Below are 18,792 nucleotides of genomic sequence, written 5' to 3'. Positions count from 1 at the left end.
AAAAGACGTTTTTATTGATCATATATGCATTTATGTATAATTAAAAATAAAACTATTTATAAAAATTTATTTATGTTAATATCTGATTAATATCTAAAAGAAAAAAAAAAAAAAAAGAATAAAGACATCGATTCACGTAGTTGAGTGAACATTGTATCAGTTGGAAGCTCTGATCTGATCAATTTGAAGTTATACGCAAAAAACATGTTATGCAGTGTTCTACACGTTAAAAATTGTTTTAATTTTTTTATTACATAGTTGTAGAATTTCTAAAAGTTTGTATTAGATATTTTTGTAAAATTGTTAAAAAATGGGAGATTTTCATTCTCCTATGTCTCATATTTCTCCTAATGCAAGGTATTTCAATTTGAGCGTACTTAATTTGAATATTGCATTTCGTTATTTTAATCTTTAAATAGTCTGATAAAAAAATCTTAATAGATTAATAATTTTTAAATAATTTATTTATAGGATATTAACACCTAAGCCGCAAGTTCAACAAACTCTTCATTTAAAGCAAATTCAAAATAAAGCAAGGAAAAATATCACATGGTTTTTTATAAATAGTATTCTTCTCAGCATTGTTATCTCTGATATGTAAGATTTAATTTTAATATATAATTAATATATAAATATAGATTATTATTTAATCATATATTATTTATATTATAGATTATATGGAGGTACAGCTTATAAACCATTTTTTTGGATTGAATGGTGCTTAGCGTCAATATTTGCTTTAAATGCATTTTATCATATAACACAGTATATTTGGACAAATTTTCATATACAACCAATTGTATTAAGTCCACGACAAAAACTTTTATTAGGGATATCAAATGATGATCCACTTTTCAAAAGTGAAACTACTTTACAAAAAATATCAGAATCAAGTACACCTTTGAATTTATCTTGTATAAGTCTTAATAGACGTATGACACCACTCGGGTCCTCGTTAAGTGAAAGCAGTAAGTATAAAAATTTGAATCATTTAACAAATATATTGCAATGTTTGTTAATATATATTGTCACAAATACATCTTTATTTGCCGTATAGAAAAAAACTGTGTATAATTATATTTTGTTGAAGAGGATTATTCAATGAATACATTTGGTAAATATGGCAATCTATCATCTCCAAAATTGAAGCTTAGTCCTGATGGATCAATCAACAAATCTTTAAACTCTTCCATGAATAGTACATTCACAAGTGAACATTTCATTCAAAGTGAAGCTGAATTACAAAAATATTTAAAAGAAGCATCCGTACAAAGGAAAACTATACTTTCGACAAATATTGATCAACCTTCCAACTTGTTAAGTTCATTTTGGACGCATCCTGCTATAAGAAGTCCTAACGAAGTTTCTCCTTCATTGAGACGATGTGCTTATCAACTTGCTCCTACTATGTTATCTTTTAACATGGGTAAAGTAATCTGTAGTATATCTGTAAAATAAATTATGATTGTTATAAATAATATTGATTTTTATCTAGATAAATCAAAATCTACAAGTCCTGGTGCAGAAGAAGGAAATTCACCAAGAGGTACTTTTGGCATACCAGACGTTTGGAGAAAATATAGAGTCGATTCAAATAAAGTTAATGAATGGACTGCTAATCTCCGCATGGTACATTTTTTTGACATTACTATAATTAGATTTAAAATAAATATACTACTTATCTATTTTCTGGAAATTATTTTAGTGGATTAGTAAAACTGTGGTCGAAAGAGTTGCTGTAGAGATTGATAACATATGTTCAGCTTTAATTCGTCATGGTTTGAGCGATTCTCAACCAGGACATATTGGTTTGGATAGACTGAGAAAATTAGCACAAGCACAATTTTTAGTGTCTACGATACCAACGCTTCCAACATTAGTACCTTTTCTAGAATTGTCCAATAATCAAGAATATCTAGTAAAAAGAATTAAAACACTTGCTAAAGGAGGTTCTATGAGCGAATTTAAATGGAATAGTGGAGGTTCGCATAATAGCAAGGAATGGGATTCTAGTTTACCAACTGACTCAGCTGTAAGAAATTATTGACTATTTTTTTGTAGAAGCAAGGTTAATTTTTATCAACACAGAGTTAAACCTTTATGTATAATTCGCAGATAATAATGCATTTAATAGCAACTTATATGGATACACAATTAGAAGCTCCTTTAGATCAACCAGATGCACGTCCTTTTTCATCAAGATATATGGCTCGATCAGGCATGGATTTACCAAGAAATAAAGGTCCCATAATAATGTCTCAATCTGTAAATCCACCACATTATTGTTTAGCATTATCTGGCGACTCCTTGCCAACTGATTACGAAGAAATTCAACGGGTAAATAAAATACTCCATATAAATATAAATATAAATATAAATATAAATATAAATATTAATATAATATATTAATTTAATTCATCTAACATTTGTATTTTTCAGGGTAGAAACAATTTATTTCACACGCTTTTACTTTTTTTATACATTGTTAAAACTCGTGATCATGGCATGTTAGGACGTGTTAATTTAGGAGCATCAGGTATTAATATCTTATGGGTTATTGATGGCTAAAATATGTGTATGTCTGTGTGTGTGTGTGGAAAGAAGGAATTTCTACAATTTCGCTTAACATAATTTATACAAATCATTTTAATCTCATCTCATTTGGATGTTTTTCTATGAACAAAAAAATTTTAAGTATATATCAACATATTACATATACTAACAAGCAATTAGCTTATATTTTATAATGTATTTCTGTATGTGTTTGTGTATGGATATGTGAGAGAGAGAAAAAGAAAGAGAGAACTACATTTGAATGCTACGAACTCTTTATTCACATATACTTACCATTATGTACAAATAAAGCAGAAATTACGATTCGTAATCAGTAAAGGTATTCTGTACTATTATTAAATACATTAATATATACTATTTCTTTGTGTTTCTGATTAAACTGACGTCAATAGTGAAAGGACTTAATGTACAGGGCTGAGTACTGTTTAATTAAATGTATCAATTATTTTTTTATATATATAAATGCCTATATTTTTTTGTAAGTAAAGCTGAACAATACTATAAATGCACTAATCATGTACCAAACTTTATGATAATTGTCTTTATCGAATTTGATATTTTTCATAGAGAGAAATTTTTTTTTCTGATATATTTATTTTCCTCTTTCTGTTAGGATAATAATTAATACAAATAGTAGAATAGTCATTTTTTGAATTAAATTTTTTATCTTTTTCTTTTTTTTTTAATTCCATATTATATTTATACGAAATAATGCTTGATTTACAGCCTTTTATATAACATAAAAAATAATATACATAATTTGATTTAATACGTACGAAATTATTATTATTATTATGAAATTTTTCTATGATCGACTCAAAATAATATGATTATTTAAACAATTATTAAACTTCGATATGAAAAAATATCTCAAAAGACGTATCTTTATAAAATATAAACGATTTGTGTATCTTGCCAGTTTTATATTAATATTTTTAACACATTTAATGAATTAAACATTTAAAGAATTATCTATTAAGTTAAATAACTTTTTATCGAAGATACATTTATGCATTAAGTAACTTTTATGATAAATATCGGGTTTATAACAGAAATAAGAGGTACATTTATAATAAATGAAAATATAAAAATGTGATTTTGTTTTCAAACTACAATTAAATACTTATCATTCACATAAAACATCAAGTACATGAAAATACAACAGATACAAAAAAAAAAAAAATCTATTTAATAACAATTTACCATGCATGTCTTTTAATTAAAAATATAATTCCTATGTAATAAATATAATAACAAATAGAATAATTAATTTTTATATTAATTTTGCTACAGACACTTTCAATTAAAAATCATGTCATTCTTTCATAATCTATCTCTCTCTCAAGTTATATATACTCAGCCCTGTGATACACAATATCTTAATACAGTTATACTTTTCTTAAATTGCCGACTATGCAAGTTGTATAATTTGCACCTTCGTCTTGTAAAAATAAACTTTAGTATAACGTATCATACATAATTATAATTACAATCATATATCACCGCACCAAGTATGCATTAAAAATGGGCCTGTAAGGCTTACTTATTTACTACATGAAAATTTCATGTCTCTGTGTATACAGTATACAAGATAGTCTTTTTCTTTGTTTTGAGATTAACAGTTTTGCTAGAAGACAGAACTAGTTGAATTATCTTAATGTCTTTCCTAATAAGAATGAAAAGAAGAGAGGTACTATACGAAGAGACCATTGAGTTCATATTTTCAATCCTCGTTTCATTCGCGCTAATATTATATTAGGACGCATTCTAGCAAGATCATACATCATTGATTTTTTTTACCTTTCTTCAATGATGATTTTTTAATCTTTTATTTCCAAAATCTTTAGACATATTACGACGTTGTAAATATTTTTGTACCCTCGGGTAATATTACTTCGTCACCTACATCTGCGAGAGTTACAGTGAGTGGTAGGATAAGTGGCATTAATATTTCTTGATGTTGCATTATTTGTTGTGTAGTTACTGGTTCAGCTTGTCTAGTAATAGTAATGGTCTTAATATTTTGTGCTTTAACTACCTGCGTTTGAGCAAGAGTTTGTTGTATTCTCTGTGGTGGTGGTTGTGTTTGAACTTCAGTAAGGGTTTGAGTACGATTCTGATTTTGCGAAAAATTTTGTTTACATCGTTTGCTATGCGCATAACGACTACCATTGTTATTAAATCTGCGATCACACGTAGGACATGCATACGGCCTTTGACCAGTATGAATAAAAACATGTTCTTTTAACGACTTTAATCTACGGAAATTTTTTGGGCAATACTTGCAATGATACTTGGCTTCACCAGTATGCGATGTCAAGTGATTAGCAAGAGTATCAGCTCGGGCAAATGCTCTAGAACAATACTGACATATATATGGTCTTTCCTGTGTATGCGTTCTCATATGCATTTTTAAATATGCATTTGTTGTAAAAGGTCTAGAACATACTTCACAAACATATGGCTTTATACCATTGTGTGCTCTTAAATGCGCTATTAAAGTAGTCGATTGAGTGAAACTCTTAGAACAGATTTCACATAAAAATCTTTTTGAACTATCCGTTTCTTTGTTTTTCTTAAACGGTCTATCGTGTTTCGATAAGTGATTCGTAAGTTGTTCCTCTTTAATAAATCGTTTGGTGCATCTTGTACATTTATATGGTTTAATCATATTATGCTTAGCTACATGAATTTTTAAATGTTCTCTTCTATAGAATTTCTTTGGACATATGTCACACAAATATTTCTTACCTTCGTGTACTTGTATGTGACGTAATAAACCTTTTCTAGATGTGTAATGTTTGTTACATTCTGTACACTCAAGGCCTACTATATCTGTCCTTCTTTTTCTAACAACTTTCTCTCCGTGCTTTCTTTCTTCAGGACGTGGTTCAATATCTCTTAAATCTTCTTCTGTTAATATTCCTTCAGTTACATGTTTAGCTCTATGTTGTCGGAGCATTTCATTATTTTCAAAACTATCACCACAAATATTGCACTTCCTAACTTGATCAGGATTTTTTTCTGAACATTTATCATAATGAGCTTTCAATTTATCCTTACGATAAAATTTGACATTACATATATCACATTCGAAATTTGGTTCCTCGTGAAGTAATTGATGTCGCAACAGAGATTTTTTCGTACTATATTTCTTTTTACATGTTGCACATTCGTGATTATCCATCAACCAGTCCAGACCGCTTTCAAAATCTGAATTATCATCGTCATCGTCTTCGACCTTTCCTAATTCCATAACACCTATTCTTTGTTGTTCCTGTTTCTCTACTGCCTTTTTAAATTTGTCCGATCTATCCATCTTCTCAGCTTTTTCATCTTTTACATGTTGCTCCATATGTTTTGTTAGAGTTTGTTTCGAATTACATTTTTTATTACAAGTGGCACATTCTAATTCTTTCCTATTGTTAGTTTTCTTTAAAGAATTTTCATGCTTACGATTATGATGGGCATCCATATTGATTAAATCATTATTATCGTCATCTTCGTCATAATCTTCTAACCCATCTTCTGTTTTTATTTTATCAATAATCTTTTGTGCGGCTTTAGCTGCCACTCGTTTTATACGTTTATTAGGATCATATTCTTGTCCGTGGACGAAAGTCTTATGATTAGTCGCTATTAGATGATTACGTAAAGTCAATTCGTTTCCAAAGGTTTTATTACATTGCGTACATTTATACGTTTTTATTCTTCCATGCTGTTCAGTGTGTCTTCGTAAATGGTCTTTTCTTGTAAATTGTTGGCAACATACTTTACAGCTATATTTTGAAACCATATGTGTGTCGATGTGCCTCGAAAGAGATTTCTTGTGAGAACAGGTTGACGGACAGTGCGGACATTTGGATTCTTTTGTTTCTGCCCACTTTTCTTTATCTTCAGCATCATCAATATTATTCTCAACTTCCGAATCGTCTTCATTGTCGCCTTTAATATCTTGTTCTTCATCGTCTTTGTTAATTATATGGTGTTCTATATTTTCTTCTAAATCTTGATCCATTAACATTCCTTCTACTACATGTTTCGCACGATGATTTTTTAATTGCTCAAGCTCATCAAACTGTTCATTGCAGACATTACATTTTAAGATAATATGTGAAAGTGCATGCTTTCTTAAACTTCGTCTTGTATAAAATTTTTCCGAACATTTGTCACATTCAAAAGTTTCCAAATGAGATTTCTTTCTTTGTTTTTCTGTTTCTTGATCACCTTTGTCTTCTTCATTCTCATTATATACTTCCTCTTGCTTCATTCTTTTTCTATATTCATAATCTGAATATTGTGAATTACTGTGGTTATCAAAACCTAAACTATGTTCGTCTTCATGAAATGATATTTCAAGAGGCATAGAATCTTCTTTTTCTCTTTCATGTTGTTTAAGATGTTTGCTGAATGAAATTACGTATAAATATTCTTTCCCACAATATGGACATTTGTTAGCCTTTTTTCCAGATGGTGGCATTTTTGGAGAAGTATTAGATACCTTTGGTGACTTTTCAGGCACTTTTTTAAGAGACAAAGCTCGCCTGATTTCCTCATGTGAATGCATATGTTCTTTCAATACGTTCTTAGAAAGAAATTGTTTGTCACAAAGATAACACATGAAGTAAATCTTTTCTGACCTATCAGCTTGTGCCCTTTTAAGACGAGAGCTAAGATTCAAATTTTCGAAATAATTTTCTTCGTCGGAATCTCTGTCGCTTGTAAAATTTCGTCGTGATGATTTTCGTTTACTTTTTCTAATTTCAGTCAGAGACAAATCTTTTTCAACAAGCGTATCAATGTTTGTAAGCGGCATATGTTCTGTTTCTATTTTACACCCTTCAAGTATATGTGATTCCGTAAGTTGTTCATTGCACTGCGTTATATTCTCTTTAGATGACTTAGATACTTGAGAAGAAAATTGTTCATTTATAACATAATCCTGTTGCATAATATAATCATGTTCTTCCGCAGGAATCGCATCTGTACAATTTTCATTAATGCTATCTGGTTTTAATACTTCTTGATTTTCTGTATTATTTACCAACGTACAAGTATTTTCATGTATTTGATTCGTGAACTTCTCTTCGTGATGAGAATTGTTCATTATACTTTGTTGCTCCAATATTTGTGAATTATTTTCTTCTGAATATATAAAAATGTATTTTAATATATTTTTAATTTCTATTATTTTATTCAAACTTTTTTATTAATATAGTATATATATATAAATTATATTATAATAGTTTTTTTATACGTAATCAAATATCTTAAAATGATAAAATTTATAACTAAAAATGAACATTATAACAATGTACATTAACAGTTACCTTACCTTCTCTTAATTGTTCTCTTTCTACCAATTTTTCAACTTGTAACAATGCCAATTGTTCTTTCAAGAGAGATTTCTCATTTTCCGATTCCTCTGTTAATACTTCAGCGGCATGTTGGTAATGAGATTCTAAATGAATATCATTGATAGCTTCATTTCTATCTACTTCCAAATGTACTTCAACTTCGTTAAAAAATAATTCTTCTTTAATACCATCAAATCTTTCTCTTAATACATTGTCAGCTTGTTCAACTTGAAGTTTAAATTCATATGCAGATTCAAGTTTATCCGCACATTCATTACAAACACGAGGAGGTAGGCCATCTCCTGGTAACATCTATATAAATGTACAAAAATCATGACATAGCTAGATTAGAGATAGCAGTAAAATAAAAATAAATTTGTTACGATCGTAAAAAAATAAATGTTATTGGATAGCAAAAGGTTTATCATATGTGTCAATCTCAGTCAGGAAAGAAAGCGATTCTATAAATGAGGCAAAACGAATAGAATATATATAAAAAAAATATATGTACATCATACCACGTATATACATATATATAGACATATGTATATATATATGCACATATATATATATATACATATATATATATATACGCATACCAGCACACATACACACACATACATATAGATACACGTAATCACTATCAATTTATTTTACTGATAAGATCGAAGCTATAATAAAATGTATCAATCACATGTATTTGTTTTTATCTTCTTATGTAGAATTTAACCTCTCAAAACTATTGGTATCTAACCTTAACGTTCGCGAAATTCATCGCTTTAGCCGATAAAGAGGCGACCTCATTTCCTAGAAAGAGATCTCGCATCACCAGGTTACCAAGGAGGCATATACGACATATCTCCACAGTAGACACAATTTCTTGTTCACTTTGCGGCGGATCCGACGTACTTATTTCTACGGCGTCCATGTTTTGTTTAATGGACCAGGCTTATGCCCACTAACACTCCTGGCTCCACTCCACTAAACTCTCAATTCAACCAAACTTAATTCAACTTATTTTCGACTTGCCTTTCTCTTTCTCAGTCTTTATCCTATTATTTCATACACCTCTTCAAGGTGGAGCAAGTGAACGCAAGGTAGTACACGATGATACATGATAATAGTGCTTCTTCGAAACCTTCGCGCTGTCTTCTCTTTATTTGCGCCGTTCTTTTAACATTACTGATACTGCCATCTGGAGAAAAATTATAGAACGACTTTATTAAAAACTACATTGATTTCAAATCATTTCAAACTAAGATTTCGAAATAACCACGTGCGCATAAACGACGATAAATCTATTCATATTTTTTTGTTAACATTACTTTCTTCGAATATAACTCGTATTAATTTAATTGTTCTTAGAATTTAAAAAACCAAAGTTCCTTTCGAAAGATGTTTTATTGATGAAGGAAATAAAAAATATTATTCGTATATCTATTCGTTGCTATAATACAAATGTATTATCTCTATTCAGAGGCGATACAGTTATTCATAAAGCTTTATTCTTTGATAATCGATATTTAGATATAATATTTTTTTTATCGTTTTTAGATAATGTTTATTCTAAATGAACGACGAAAAGACCATGTATGCTGGTGTATGCGCTGCTGCACCGGATCGATTTAGAATGCGCAAATCGTAGAGAACCTAATTTTCAAATAATCGGAAGTATGTGAATGATGTTTGTAGAAAAAATTTGAAATGATAAAAGTGTGCAGTTTGCGAATTTTTTTAAGCTCCCAATATTAATAATAAAACTCGATTAAGTAAATGGATTATTAGAAGGAAGAATGCACGCTTCGTTTTGGTTTAATGAGCGTGCCATTAGGCAGATATTAGGGTTTCTCTGACAGGTGGGTTATATACCATGATCTTTTTAATCTGAAATTCTTTAATATTTTAAATAATGTATATTTTAATATTATAAATATAACTTGCTAAATATAGAAACAAAAAATTATTGTGATACAATGTTTAACTTGTACTTTACATTTTACAAACTCTGTCTTGATACAAATCTTAAAAGTTACACACACTTTGTCGTTTTTCAGAGTTTTAGTACGATTGAAAATATGACAGAGTTTAATAATATCAATGCCTGGGCAATATTTGGACTAATACAAAGAATTAGGAGCAATGAATCGTAAAATTTATTATCAATCAATTCTGTACAACGCTTCTACTTAAAGAATCAATAATCAAAGGAGGTTCATTAGGAAGATCCTGAGGAACATGTTCTTCTTATATACAGGGTGACTCACTTATACATGCCTATCGACAGAAAGTACTTATAAACGATTTAACCATTATAGAGCTTATGTTAAAATAATTTATTTGTTAGATATTTAAAAAATCTTATATGAATACTGTAATTATATAATTTTTTATAATTACAGTAATGTAACCAATGCTGGGAACAACCAATTAATATTGTCTAATACAGTTGCAAGTGGTACAAACAGAAGTATTTTAGATTTATCCGAATTCAGTGATGCTGAACTGGCAGGTTATAGATTACGTTGTGGAGTTTGGATTACATTTGTATTGGCAACAGGATTTGTTGTAGCAGCAAAATTTTCTTTTGGCCATGAGGTAAACGATTCATTAAATATATTCTATGTAATTTTACAGGATATCCCAAAATAAGTAGGAAATGTTTTAGGGGCGACTTCAGCACATCTAAACAATAAAAAAAAAATTCATATAAATATATGTCCTATTTGATTTGGTTTTCAAGTTATAGCGGATTTAATTTTCAACAAACTTTATCTGCTTACTTTCATAAGAGATGTTCGTATATATATTTGAATTTTTTCAATTGCTTTCTTTTAAACAGGGCCCAGGTTTGGAAATATTTATATTTTGTGGTCTATTGACGCTTCTGCTACTTGCATGTCTGTATTCCATTCTTTGTCGTCGTACTCACGAGAATAGTCATCAAGAAAATCATATTCAAGAGAATCAGATTGCATCGTTAAATAATGCGAGTTTATCTACTACTGAAAATTTAAGACCCATACCAGTTATCAGACAACATCCACCACCGCCGTACCATATAGCTATTTTAATTCCACCACCTGATTCTTCAGACGAAGCTGCTCCACCTTCATACGACAAAGTTATCCGGTGAAAATGCTAATATTGAATCAATAAGGATATATATTATAAATCTTACTTAATTTTTAATACCTTTGCGATAGTTTCATGTCATAAAAAAAACAAAGTATGATAATATAGAGTTTGAATCCAAATATATTCTTAATCTGCTATAAAATGCATTCATTTGAAATTCTTATAAGTAATAAACTATCTTATCTCTCTCCACATTAATAAAGAATAAATAATATCGATAATTGGATAAATTTCACAACTGTGATACAAATATAGTGATGCAATGAAAATATCAAACTTGATAATATCTGATGACTCAAAAAAAAATACAATAAGATTTTAGTGGAGATATTTCAGTAAAAAATTAGATAAGATATATATATATATACGTTTGCGATAATTTGCATTTAATGTGAAAAAAAAATATGTATTCTAATTTTTTATATTTCAATATACAATGATGTGAAATATATATATATATATATATATATATATATATATATATATATATACAATTTACATCTAGTCTCTAAAAACAACGTAAAATAATAATTTATAATTATAGAGATGGTTTCTCATTTGAATGATTGCACAAATTGCTCAACTTTGAAAAATAATGCATACAACTAAGGTAAAATTCTGGAATATTAGATTTAGTTATTCCAGAAAAAACGATTATTATAAGATATTTGACAAATAGTATAAAAGTTTGATTTATGCACAAATATTAAATGTAAGACCAAATAAAATCTATTCATTGTATATCCTTTCAATAAATTTACAATGTAAAAAAGAAAAAATATAACTAATTTTACATAAAAATTATTTTCAGTTGATGCCAGAGTAAAATTTATTTAAATACTATATAAAATGTAATGATCGCACGTACGATCTACATGTAATCAAATCATGAAAAAATTACATAGTATATATGATTTTATATAAATTTTTTTTATAACTATAAACGAGAGTATGCTTGTGGGTGTGCGAATGTATTAGAAAAAACGTAATATTATTGCGAACATATGAAAACGTGAAAAATATGTCTACTTGTTGATTCATTGACGAAGGTGTGTTCTCGATGATGACGACACAAACAGGGTCGGGTCTTTATTTTATGGAAATATCAATCGACTATCACATATATCAGATTCTAGAAAAACCTGCTTTAGTATGCCATCAACATCAATATCAATGATATATTAACAACAAATTTAAATATTGGCGTCAATAGGCCTCTTTATTTCGACCAATCACATGCGAGTATTGAAACTGCAGAACGAACGCATTCATATTTAAGCGGATAACTTTGCGAAATTCAGACAATTTCTTTAAAAGTCTAGTGAAGAACTGGAATAAGTTACTTAGTTTAAACAACGCGTTACAAGTTACAAATACTGTAATTTTAAAATGGTAAAGAAATGTAAAATACGATAATGAATTTTTTATATTATAATATATAAAATATTTATATATAATATAATATTAATTTTATTATATATATATATATATATATATGTATGAATAATTTTCTTTTATATTAAAATTTATCATTTATCAATTTTTATTATTTTTTTTTCTATATATATATATGTAGACTACTTACACGGACAAAGGTAAAAAGGTATGTAATATAATTTTTTCTAATTATACAAAGAATGACTAATTTATTTTTTTTTATAGCCTGTTGGTGGAAAATTTCTAAGTTTCGATCATGTAAAATTCTGGGTTGGGAATGCAAAACAGGTAATTTAAAAAAAAAGAATCTTGTATCGTATCGCATATGGATATACATTAATATCTTTTTATATAGTTCTTTTCTCTTAAGTTTATAAGAGAATATTGATTATTACAAAACAATTACATACACCTTTTTTTACAGGCCGCTAGCTTTTATTGCGCAAGGATGGGATTTGAACCACTCGGGTATCGTGGTTTAGAAACTGGTTCAAGACATATAGCAGCACATGCTGTTAAACAAGATCAGGTCATTATATATATGTGTAATTTACACAATTTTTTAACATTTTTTTTACGAATTTTTCAATATTTCGAATGAAAATAAAAAATAAATAAAAAAAATTTTTTAATAAAAATGTTCCTTTTAAAATTATGTTTATAATACTTTTATTAATATATTAAAAATAATAATATATTAATAGAAATTATTGTTCCTAGATAATATTTGTTTTCGAATCAGCCTACGAGCCTGGAAATGAAGAAATGGGGAACCATCTTTCTCAACACGGTGATGGTGTTCGTGACATTGCTTTCAAGGTCGAAGATATCGATACTATCGTTAGGGTACATATAAATGATAAGATTGAATACAAAATTATTTAATTAAAAAAGAAAAAAATTAATTAAATATATTATTAAATTGTAACTTATAATTAAAAAAAAAGATAAAAGAATAATGTTTTTTATCCACTTAGGTGGCAAAACAAAAGGGTGCAAAAATTATAAGAGACATATGGGAAGAAAAAGATGAATTTGGTATTATTAGATTTGTCACGTTGCAAACGGTAAGATGTTTGAAAAAAAAAAAAAAAAATAAATAAATAAATAATTGAATACAATTATTACAAGTATATATCTAGTATGTATCTGCGCGTGCGCATGTGTGTATGTATGTACGTATAGGTACAAATTTTTAAATTTAGTATAGTCTCCAAATTTTTTTTAATTAGTATGGAGATACCCATCATACTTTGATTGACAGAAGTAAATACAAAGGATTTTTTCTACCTGGATTTGTAAAAGCCTCAGAAGATGTACTTATTAAACATTTGTAAGTATCATTACATCATACTTAAAGAATACATATTTCTTATTAATATTTTTTTCTTAATGAATTTATAGGCCAGCAACTCATTTAAAATTTATAGATCATATCGTAGGAAATCAAGCTGATAAACAAATGGAACCTGTTGCTAAATGGTAAATATGTAAATTATATATTTCTAAGCAAAAAATATATATACTTTTATATAATTTTTATTAAATTTTTGTATATTTTATTTTAGGTATGAAGAATGTTTACAGTTTCATAGATTTTGGTCAGTAGATGATACTCAATTACATACCCAATATTCTGCATTACGTTCTATCGTTATGACTAATTGGGAAGAAACTGTTAAAATGCCAATTAATGAACCAGCACCTGGTAAGAAACGTTCTCAAATTCAAGAATATGTTGAATATTACGGTGATGCTGGTGTACAGCATATAGCTTTGAATACTAATAACATAATAACAGCTGTAAGTAATATTTTATTACAGATTTGTTATTCTTTTACTTTTGATTATAATAACATTAGTTTCTTGTTTTTGTTATTGTAGATACAAAATTTACGAGCAAGAGGTATGGAATTTCTTAATGTTCCTGATAGTTATTATGATATGCTGAAAGACCGTTTGAACAATAGCAAAGTCAGAATTGCGGAAGATATGAAAATATTACAGGTATTGTATATAATATTTAAAGAAAATAATAATCTTTTAATTGTTAACTGTTTCTCATAACAACTTTTCAGGAACTAAAAATTTTAATTGACTATGATGAAAATGGTTATCTACTACAAATCTTTACTAAGAATATGCAAGATCGACCGACTCTCTTCATAGAAGTTATTCAAAGGCATAATCATAATGTAAGTCTAAGACTAATTTTTTTAATAAGATTAATTTTGAATTTTTAAATGTATATAACACGTTATACAAGTAGCAGAGCTGATATTTGTTATGTCACAGGGGTTTGGTGCTGGAAATTTCCAAGCTTTGTTTGAAGCAATCGAACTTGAACAAGCTAAGCGTGGCAATCTGTAATATATATTGTGGATAATGTTATTGCATCGATAAATAACAATAAGATTATTATAATATAACATTTTAAGTGTTATTACATAATATAATTTACAATAGAAGATCATTTATATTATTTTGTACAAGTGCAAGCATGTATGCATGTATTGTACATCTTATATTTCATATATTACATATTCATGAATTCCTGTTAACCAATTACTATGTTGTTAATTATAATATGCAATTATAAATAAAATTGAAATGAAAAACGATAATATATAATCAGGCAATCAGTCCTATATATTAATCTATTAATTTCATTAATATATGCGTATGTAATTTATAAAAGTAGAAAGCATTAGAAAAAGAAATATATTTTGTATAATTTCATTGACATATACAATGTATTATATCACTATTGCATTAAGTGTCCTATTAAAAACAATTTTTTTGTTAATAATAGCATAATATTATCAGTAATATTAGACAACGAAAATAAAAGGAAATTGAAGAAAACAACAATTATTAAACTGTATTTATTCTTAAACGTTGTTTCTTTTTTCTTATGGCCAAGATGTAAGCAGATAATTTTCATATAAAAACTGGGATATTTAGATAAAGTGGGATAATATGCAATGACAAAAAAGATTAATATGAAAAAAACCTAGCTCACTTATTTCAACATGTGAATAGTCCATGGTTCAATGAATTGTCTGTAGATAGTTCTAGAGTGCCAACAGACATTTTCTTCATGGACTATCGTGAATGCCAAGGCGGAAAATATCGTGTTGACAAAAGAAGGAATTTCCCAGTGGTTTCAGCACAAAAATTTGTGAGAAGGGATGTGGTGGATCTTCATCGGCCTAAAAAAATATTAATATGCGTATTGTCAGTCAATAAGTGTGGACAATCCCGACGAATTCCTGACGAATTATCGAATTATTCGTTTTTATCGGCACTTTTGACATATAACTTGATATCACCTTTATACAAAGTAAACGAGATAGCAAAAATAAAATTTGAAATTTTTCTTTTTTACAAAATGTATTACGAAGTAAAGAATTATATTTTAATAAAATTATAATTAAAAAATATATGTATATTTCTAAAAGTCGCCAATTATATATAATATATTAAATTCTTCTTATAAAACAAAATACAAAATATAAAATGGTAATTTACTGAATACATAATACAAATAATAAACGCAACATATATCAACAAAACTTTTTGATAAAAGGACAAAAAATTGTAAGTTGCATTATAAAATTATATTTCATCTTTATATTGTGTAATTCAAATTAGTTCAGTAATTTAATTCATATATTACATACAAAATATATATTAGTATCTTACTTGTTAATGAATACAGTGGTATTATTTTCTCTCTTTCAGTTGCTTTCTTATTTGGATATAACATATAATACATCATAATAGATGATAATTTTACATCTATTAAGCGATGTTTACACACATACATATATACATACACATATAGATACATATTATATATGTATATATATATATATACACACACATTAACTTATAAGACTGTTATTTATAGATTGCAAAAATATACTACAATGAAACGCTATATCAGAACATAAAATTTATTGGTCAGTACTAATTAAAAATGGCACTGTTACCAAGTAACCAACAATTTCTCTATCTATATTATATTTAAATATTTTATCGGAATATAGTCAGTTATAGGTTTAATAAATATAAACAATGTGGGAAATATTATGTATATAAGGTGGTGTAGCCATGCACTCCTTCTAGCATTGAAATAAGCAGATGTATTCGTATAAAGCAATGAATAGGTAACATCAGATAGGCTTGCCTTTACTAAAGTATGGAGAGATCAGTGGATGATTGGTACCTGTTGCCTAAACCGTGTCATGCAACGCAAGTCTGAAGATGTCGTGCTGCACGTAAAAGCTGGTGCCAATTGGCTTCAGGACAAACGTCTGGATGTAGGCGTGGGGCTGATCCTCATCAGTCTACCCAATCATCAACAATCACTCACTGAGTTTCTTATATCATCTTCTTTGCAGATGTAGGTATATAGAGAGATAGTTGCTGGATACTAGTCATAGCTCAATGTCTACCTTCACATGGCAGCACAAAAAATGTCAAACGATACAGTATACACATATGTTTCCAGTCCGTAATAAACAATCGCTTAGACAGAGAATTCCAAATGCTAATGGAATTTTTAAATCATAATAACATTAATTAAGAATTACTTTTCTAAAAAATTTCCTTTCAAGTTTTTCATAGTTTCCAATCAAGTTTTTCATCGCTTTCATAGAATAGAATATATATTGCAACTATATTTTGTTAATTTGTGATAGATGTCGTATAATATTAAATTACTGAACCAATTACAATAAAAAAGATGAGAAAAAACATTATTTTAAATATATCTTACTTTTTCAATGCTCCTATTATAAGATGTTAAAAGTATAGTTTGTAACAAATATACCTAAACCACATGCATATTAAATTAGATATGGGCATGGATGAAACAGCTATTGTAGCTACCTCACATATCACAAATAAATAAAAAAATAAAATTGAAAAGTGTATAATATAACCCATGCCCAAATCTTTTGTAGATAATTATCTATATAAACATTTATTACAGAAATAGAATAATATTAATATGTATAATTTTATTACTATAATATGATAAATCATTATTAAAATAAAATAGAATCACTTTCTATAAACAAAAACACTTTAATAACTATAATAAAATTACAATAGAGGAAAAGAAAATCTTATCGCAAATGGCTTACCTGCAGCCTCCCCAAAACATTTATGAGTACACCACCGTCAAACATAGGCTGCGAATCAATCGCTGTTATTATTCGATTGATTTTTTGAAATGTCAGACTCTAGGAAAATGAAAAACGAAATTTATAAAAATTAGAAATTAATAGTTTGATACGATTTTGATGTTAACGTTATTGAAAGTTCAATTCTTCAAAATTTACCTTTACTTACATATTACGGTATTTTCTTATCATACATATATGTATATATACATACATATATATATACGTATACACACACACACAAATAAATAACACAATTTTAAATAATTTTGTAGTATTGCATATTATTGTAAAAATATAATACTCACAGTCAATTTCTCCATAATTTTAATGGCACCTTGAATTTGGAAACCTTCAAATGTCATAAACGACGTCTCGGTCTAAAAGTATTCAAATTCAGTCTTACATTACCATTACATTTTAAACAATAAGTATTAAAAGAGAAAATAGAAAAATAATTTAACTTACATTATACATGTTTATTAAGTTTGGTCTTTGAGCTGGATCATCGAACAGCGCATAGTACTGCTGTACAAATCCTTTTCCGATTGCTTCGTAAGATGGATTCAACTCCATTACGATAAATCAATCGTCTTTGTGAGACCGCTAAAAAATATTAGCAAAGTAGACCGTTTGTCGGTTCAATCGCACAGTGTGTATAGTATCTTTTAAAAATGTTATACTAATGATAACGTTAAGCTTTCGGACATCCCTCATGCCAGTTATAAGCGAGCAGGAAGCAAGGAAGATGGAATTCGAGTGTTAAAAGATCGAACTAAAAGAAAATTGGATAAACCGGAAGGAACGTACGTAGCTCTTTCGCGCGTCTGCCCTCTTGCGGGATTAACTAAGAATTGAAACTATTCCGAGTACACATCTATTCTTTCTTTTGCATTTTGTAATAGAGTATAGTCTCATTATAAATTTTTATATTAAGGAAATAAATAAATAATTCATATATATATATATGTATGTATATAATTCCATGTATAATTAATTCGCTAAATAAATTACAACGAGGTTAGTTTTGTTATGGACTCCGACATGAGCCACTTTTAGCTCACTTTATTATAAACATAAAATCTATTAATGAGCAT

At 27.9% G+C, this 18,792-nt stretch overlaps 5 protein-coding genes and 1 long non-coding RNA gene across 12 annotated transcripts; 3 read left to right on the top strand and 3 right to left on the bottom strand.

Moving 5' to 3' along the window:
• Positions 1-170: 170 nt before the first annotated feature.
• LOC122627314 (transmembrane protein 209) lies at positions 171-2,931 on the top strand. Its single transcript, XM_043808385.1, has 8 exons — positions 171-357; positions 472-597; positions 673-968; positions 1,091-1,426; positions 1,496-1,629; positions 1,706-2,032; positions 2,116-2,337; positions 2,440-2,931. Exons 1-8 carry the CDS (start codon positions 311-313, stop codon positions 2,566-2,568), a joined length of 1,617 nt encoding a protein of 538 aa, XP_043664320.1. The 5' UTR covers positions 171-310; the 3' UTR covers positions 2,569-2,931.
• Positions 2,932-3,455: 524 nt separating this feature from the next.
• On the bottom strand, positions 3,456-9,107 carry LOC122627312 (zinc finger protein 845-like). 2 transcript variants are annotated; one of them, XM_043808384.1, is made up of 3 exons: positions 8,961-9,105; positions 7,910-8,243; positions 3,456-7,719 (listed from the first exon to the last, which is right to left on the bottom strand). In XM_043808384.1, exons 2-3 carry the CDS (start codon positions 8,241-8,243, stop codon positions 4,427-4,429), a joined length of 3,627 nt encoding a protein of 1,208 aa, XP_043664319.1. In that variant the 5' UTR covers positions 8,961-9,105; the 3' UTR covers positions 3,456-4,426. The 2 variants fall into 2 exon arrangements, with proteins under 2 accessions (XP_043664319.1, XP_043664318.1); XM_043808383.1 differs by having other exon boundaries at positions 3,457-7,719; positions 8,686-9,107.
• A 312-nt stretch (positions 9,108-9,419) lies between these two features.
• LOC122627317 lies at positions 9,420-11,440 on the top strand. 3 transcript variants are annotated; one of them, XM_043808390.1, is made up of 4 exons: positions 9,420-9,787; positions 9,986-10,218; positions 10,331-10,526; positions 10,771-11,440. In XM_043808390.1, the coding sequence occupies exons 2-4, from the start codon at positions 10,202-10,204 to the stop codon at positions 11,062-11,064; spliced, it is 507 nt and encodes a 168-aa protein (XP_043664325.1). In that variant the 5' UTR covers positions 9,420-9,787; positions 9,986-10,201; the 3' UTR covers positions 11,065-11,440. The 3 variants fall into 3 exon arrangements, with proteins under 3 accessions (XP_043664325.1, XP_043664326.1, XP_043664324.1); XM_043808391.1 differs by having other exon boundaries at positions 9,422-9,787; positions 9,986-10,185; positions 10,408-10,526; XM_043808389.1 differs by having other exon boundaries at positions 9,429-9,787; positions 9,986-10,186; positions 10,771-11,439.
• Positions 10,062-10,846, bottom strand: LOC122627319. The gene is made up of 2 exons (XR_006326833.1): positions 10,712-10,846; positions 10,062-10,613 (listed from the first exon to the last, which is right to left on the bottom strand). It is a non-coding gene; the product is annotated as an uncharacterized LOC122627319 (long non-coding RNA).
• A 384-nt stretch (positions 11,441-11,824) lies between the features above and the next one.
• Positions 11,825-15,127, top strand: LOC122627315 (4-hydroxyphenylpyruvate dioxygenase). Its single transcript, XM_043808386.1, has 12 exons — positions 11,825-12,458; positions 12,643-12,669; positions 12,729-12,791; positions 12,928-13,032; positions 13,224-13,349; positions 13,481-13,570; positions 13,736-13,836; positions 13,908-13,985; positions 14,072-14,306; positions 14,388-14,510; positions 14,582-14,698; positions 14,799-15,127. The coding sequence occupies exons 1-12, from the start codon at positions 12,456-12,458 to the stop codon at positions 14,871-14,873; spliced, it is 1,143 nt and encodes a 380-aa protein (XP_043664321.1). The 5' UTR covers positions 11,825-12,455; the 3' UTR covers positions 14,874-15,127.
• Positions 14,025-18,477, bottom strand: LOC122627318 (probable nuclear transport factor 2). Of its 4 annotated transcripts, none has more exons than XR_006326832.1 (5): positions 18,164-18,471; positions 18,004-18,075; positions 17,657-17,755; positions 15,526-15,715; positions 14,025-14,867 (listed from the first exon to the last, which is right to left on the bottom strand). XR_006326832.1 is itself a non-coding variant. In XM_043808393.1 (5 exons), exons 1-4 carry the CDS (start codon positions 18,269-18,271, stop codon positions 16,742-16,744), a joined length of 393 nt encoding a protein of 130 aa, XP_043664328.1. In that variant the 5' UTR covers positions 18,272-18,477; the 3' UTR covers positions 15,374-15,715; positions 16,696-16,741. The 4 variants fall into 4 exon arrangements, 3 of the variants coding, with proteins under 3 accessions (XP_043664328.1, XP_043664329.1, XP_043664327.1); XM_043808393.1 differs by lacking the exon at positions 14,025-14,867 and adding an exon at positions 16,696-16,855 and having other exon boundaries at positions 15,374-15,715; positions 18,164-18,477; XM_043808394.1 differs by lacking the exon at positions 14,025-14,867 and adding an exon at positions 16,735-16,855 and having other exon boundaries at positions 15,374-15,715; positions 18,164-18,477.
• Between the last annotated feature and the right edge of the window lie 315 nt (positions 18,478-18,792).

The sequence above is a fragment of the Vespula pensylvanica genome, chromosome 2 (genome assembly GCF_014466175.1).
Source record: "Vespula pensylvanica isolate Volc-1 chromosome 2, ASM1446617v1, whole genome shotgun sequence".
Taxonomy (NCBI): Eukaryota; Metazoa; Arthropoda; class Insecta; order Hymenoptera; family Vespidae; genus Vespula; species Vespula pensylvanica.
This window is presented reverse-complemented; position numbering and strand designations above follow the sequence as displayed.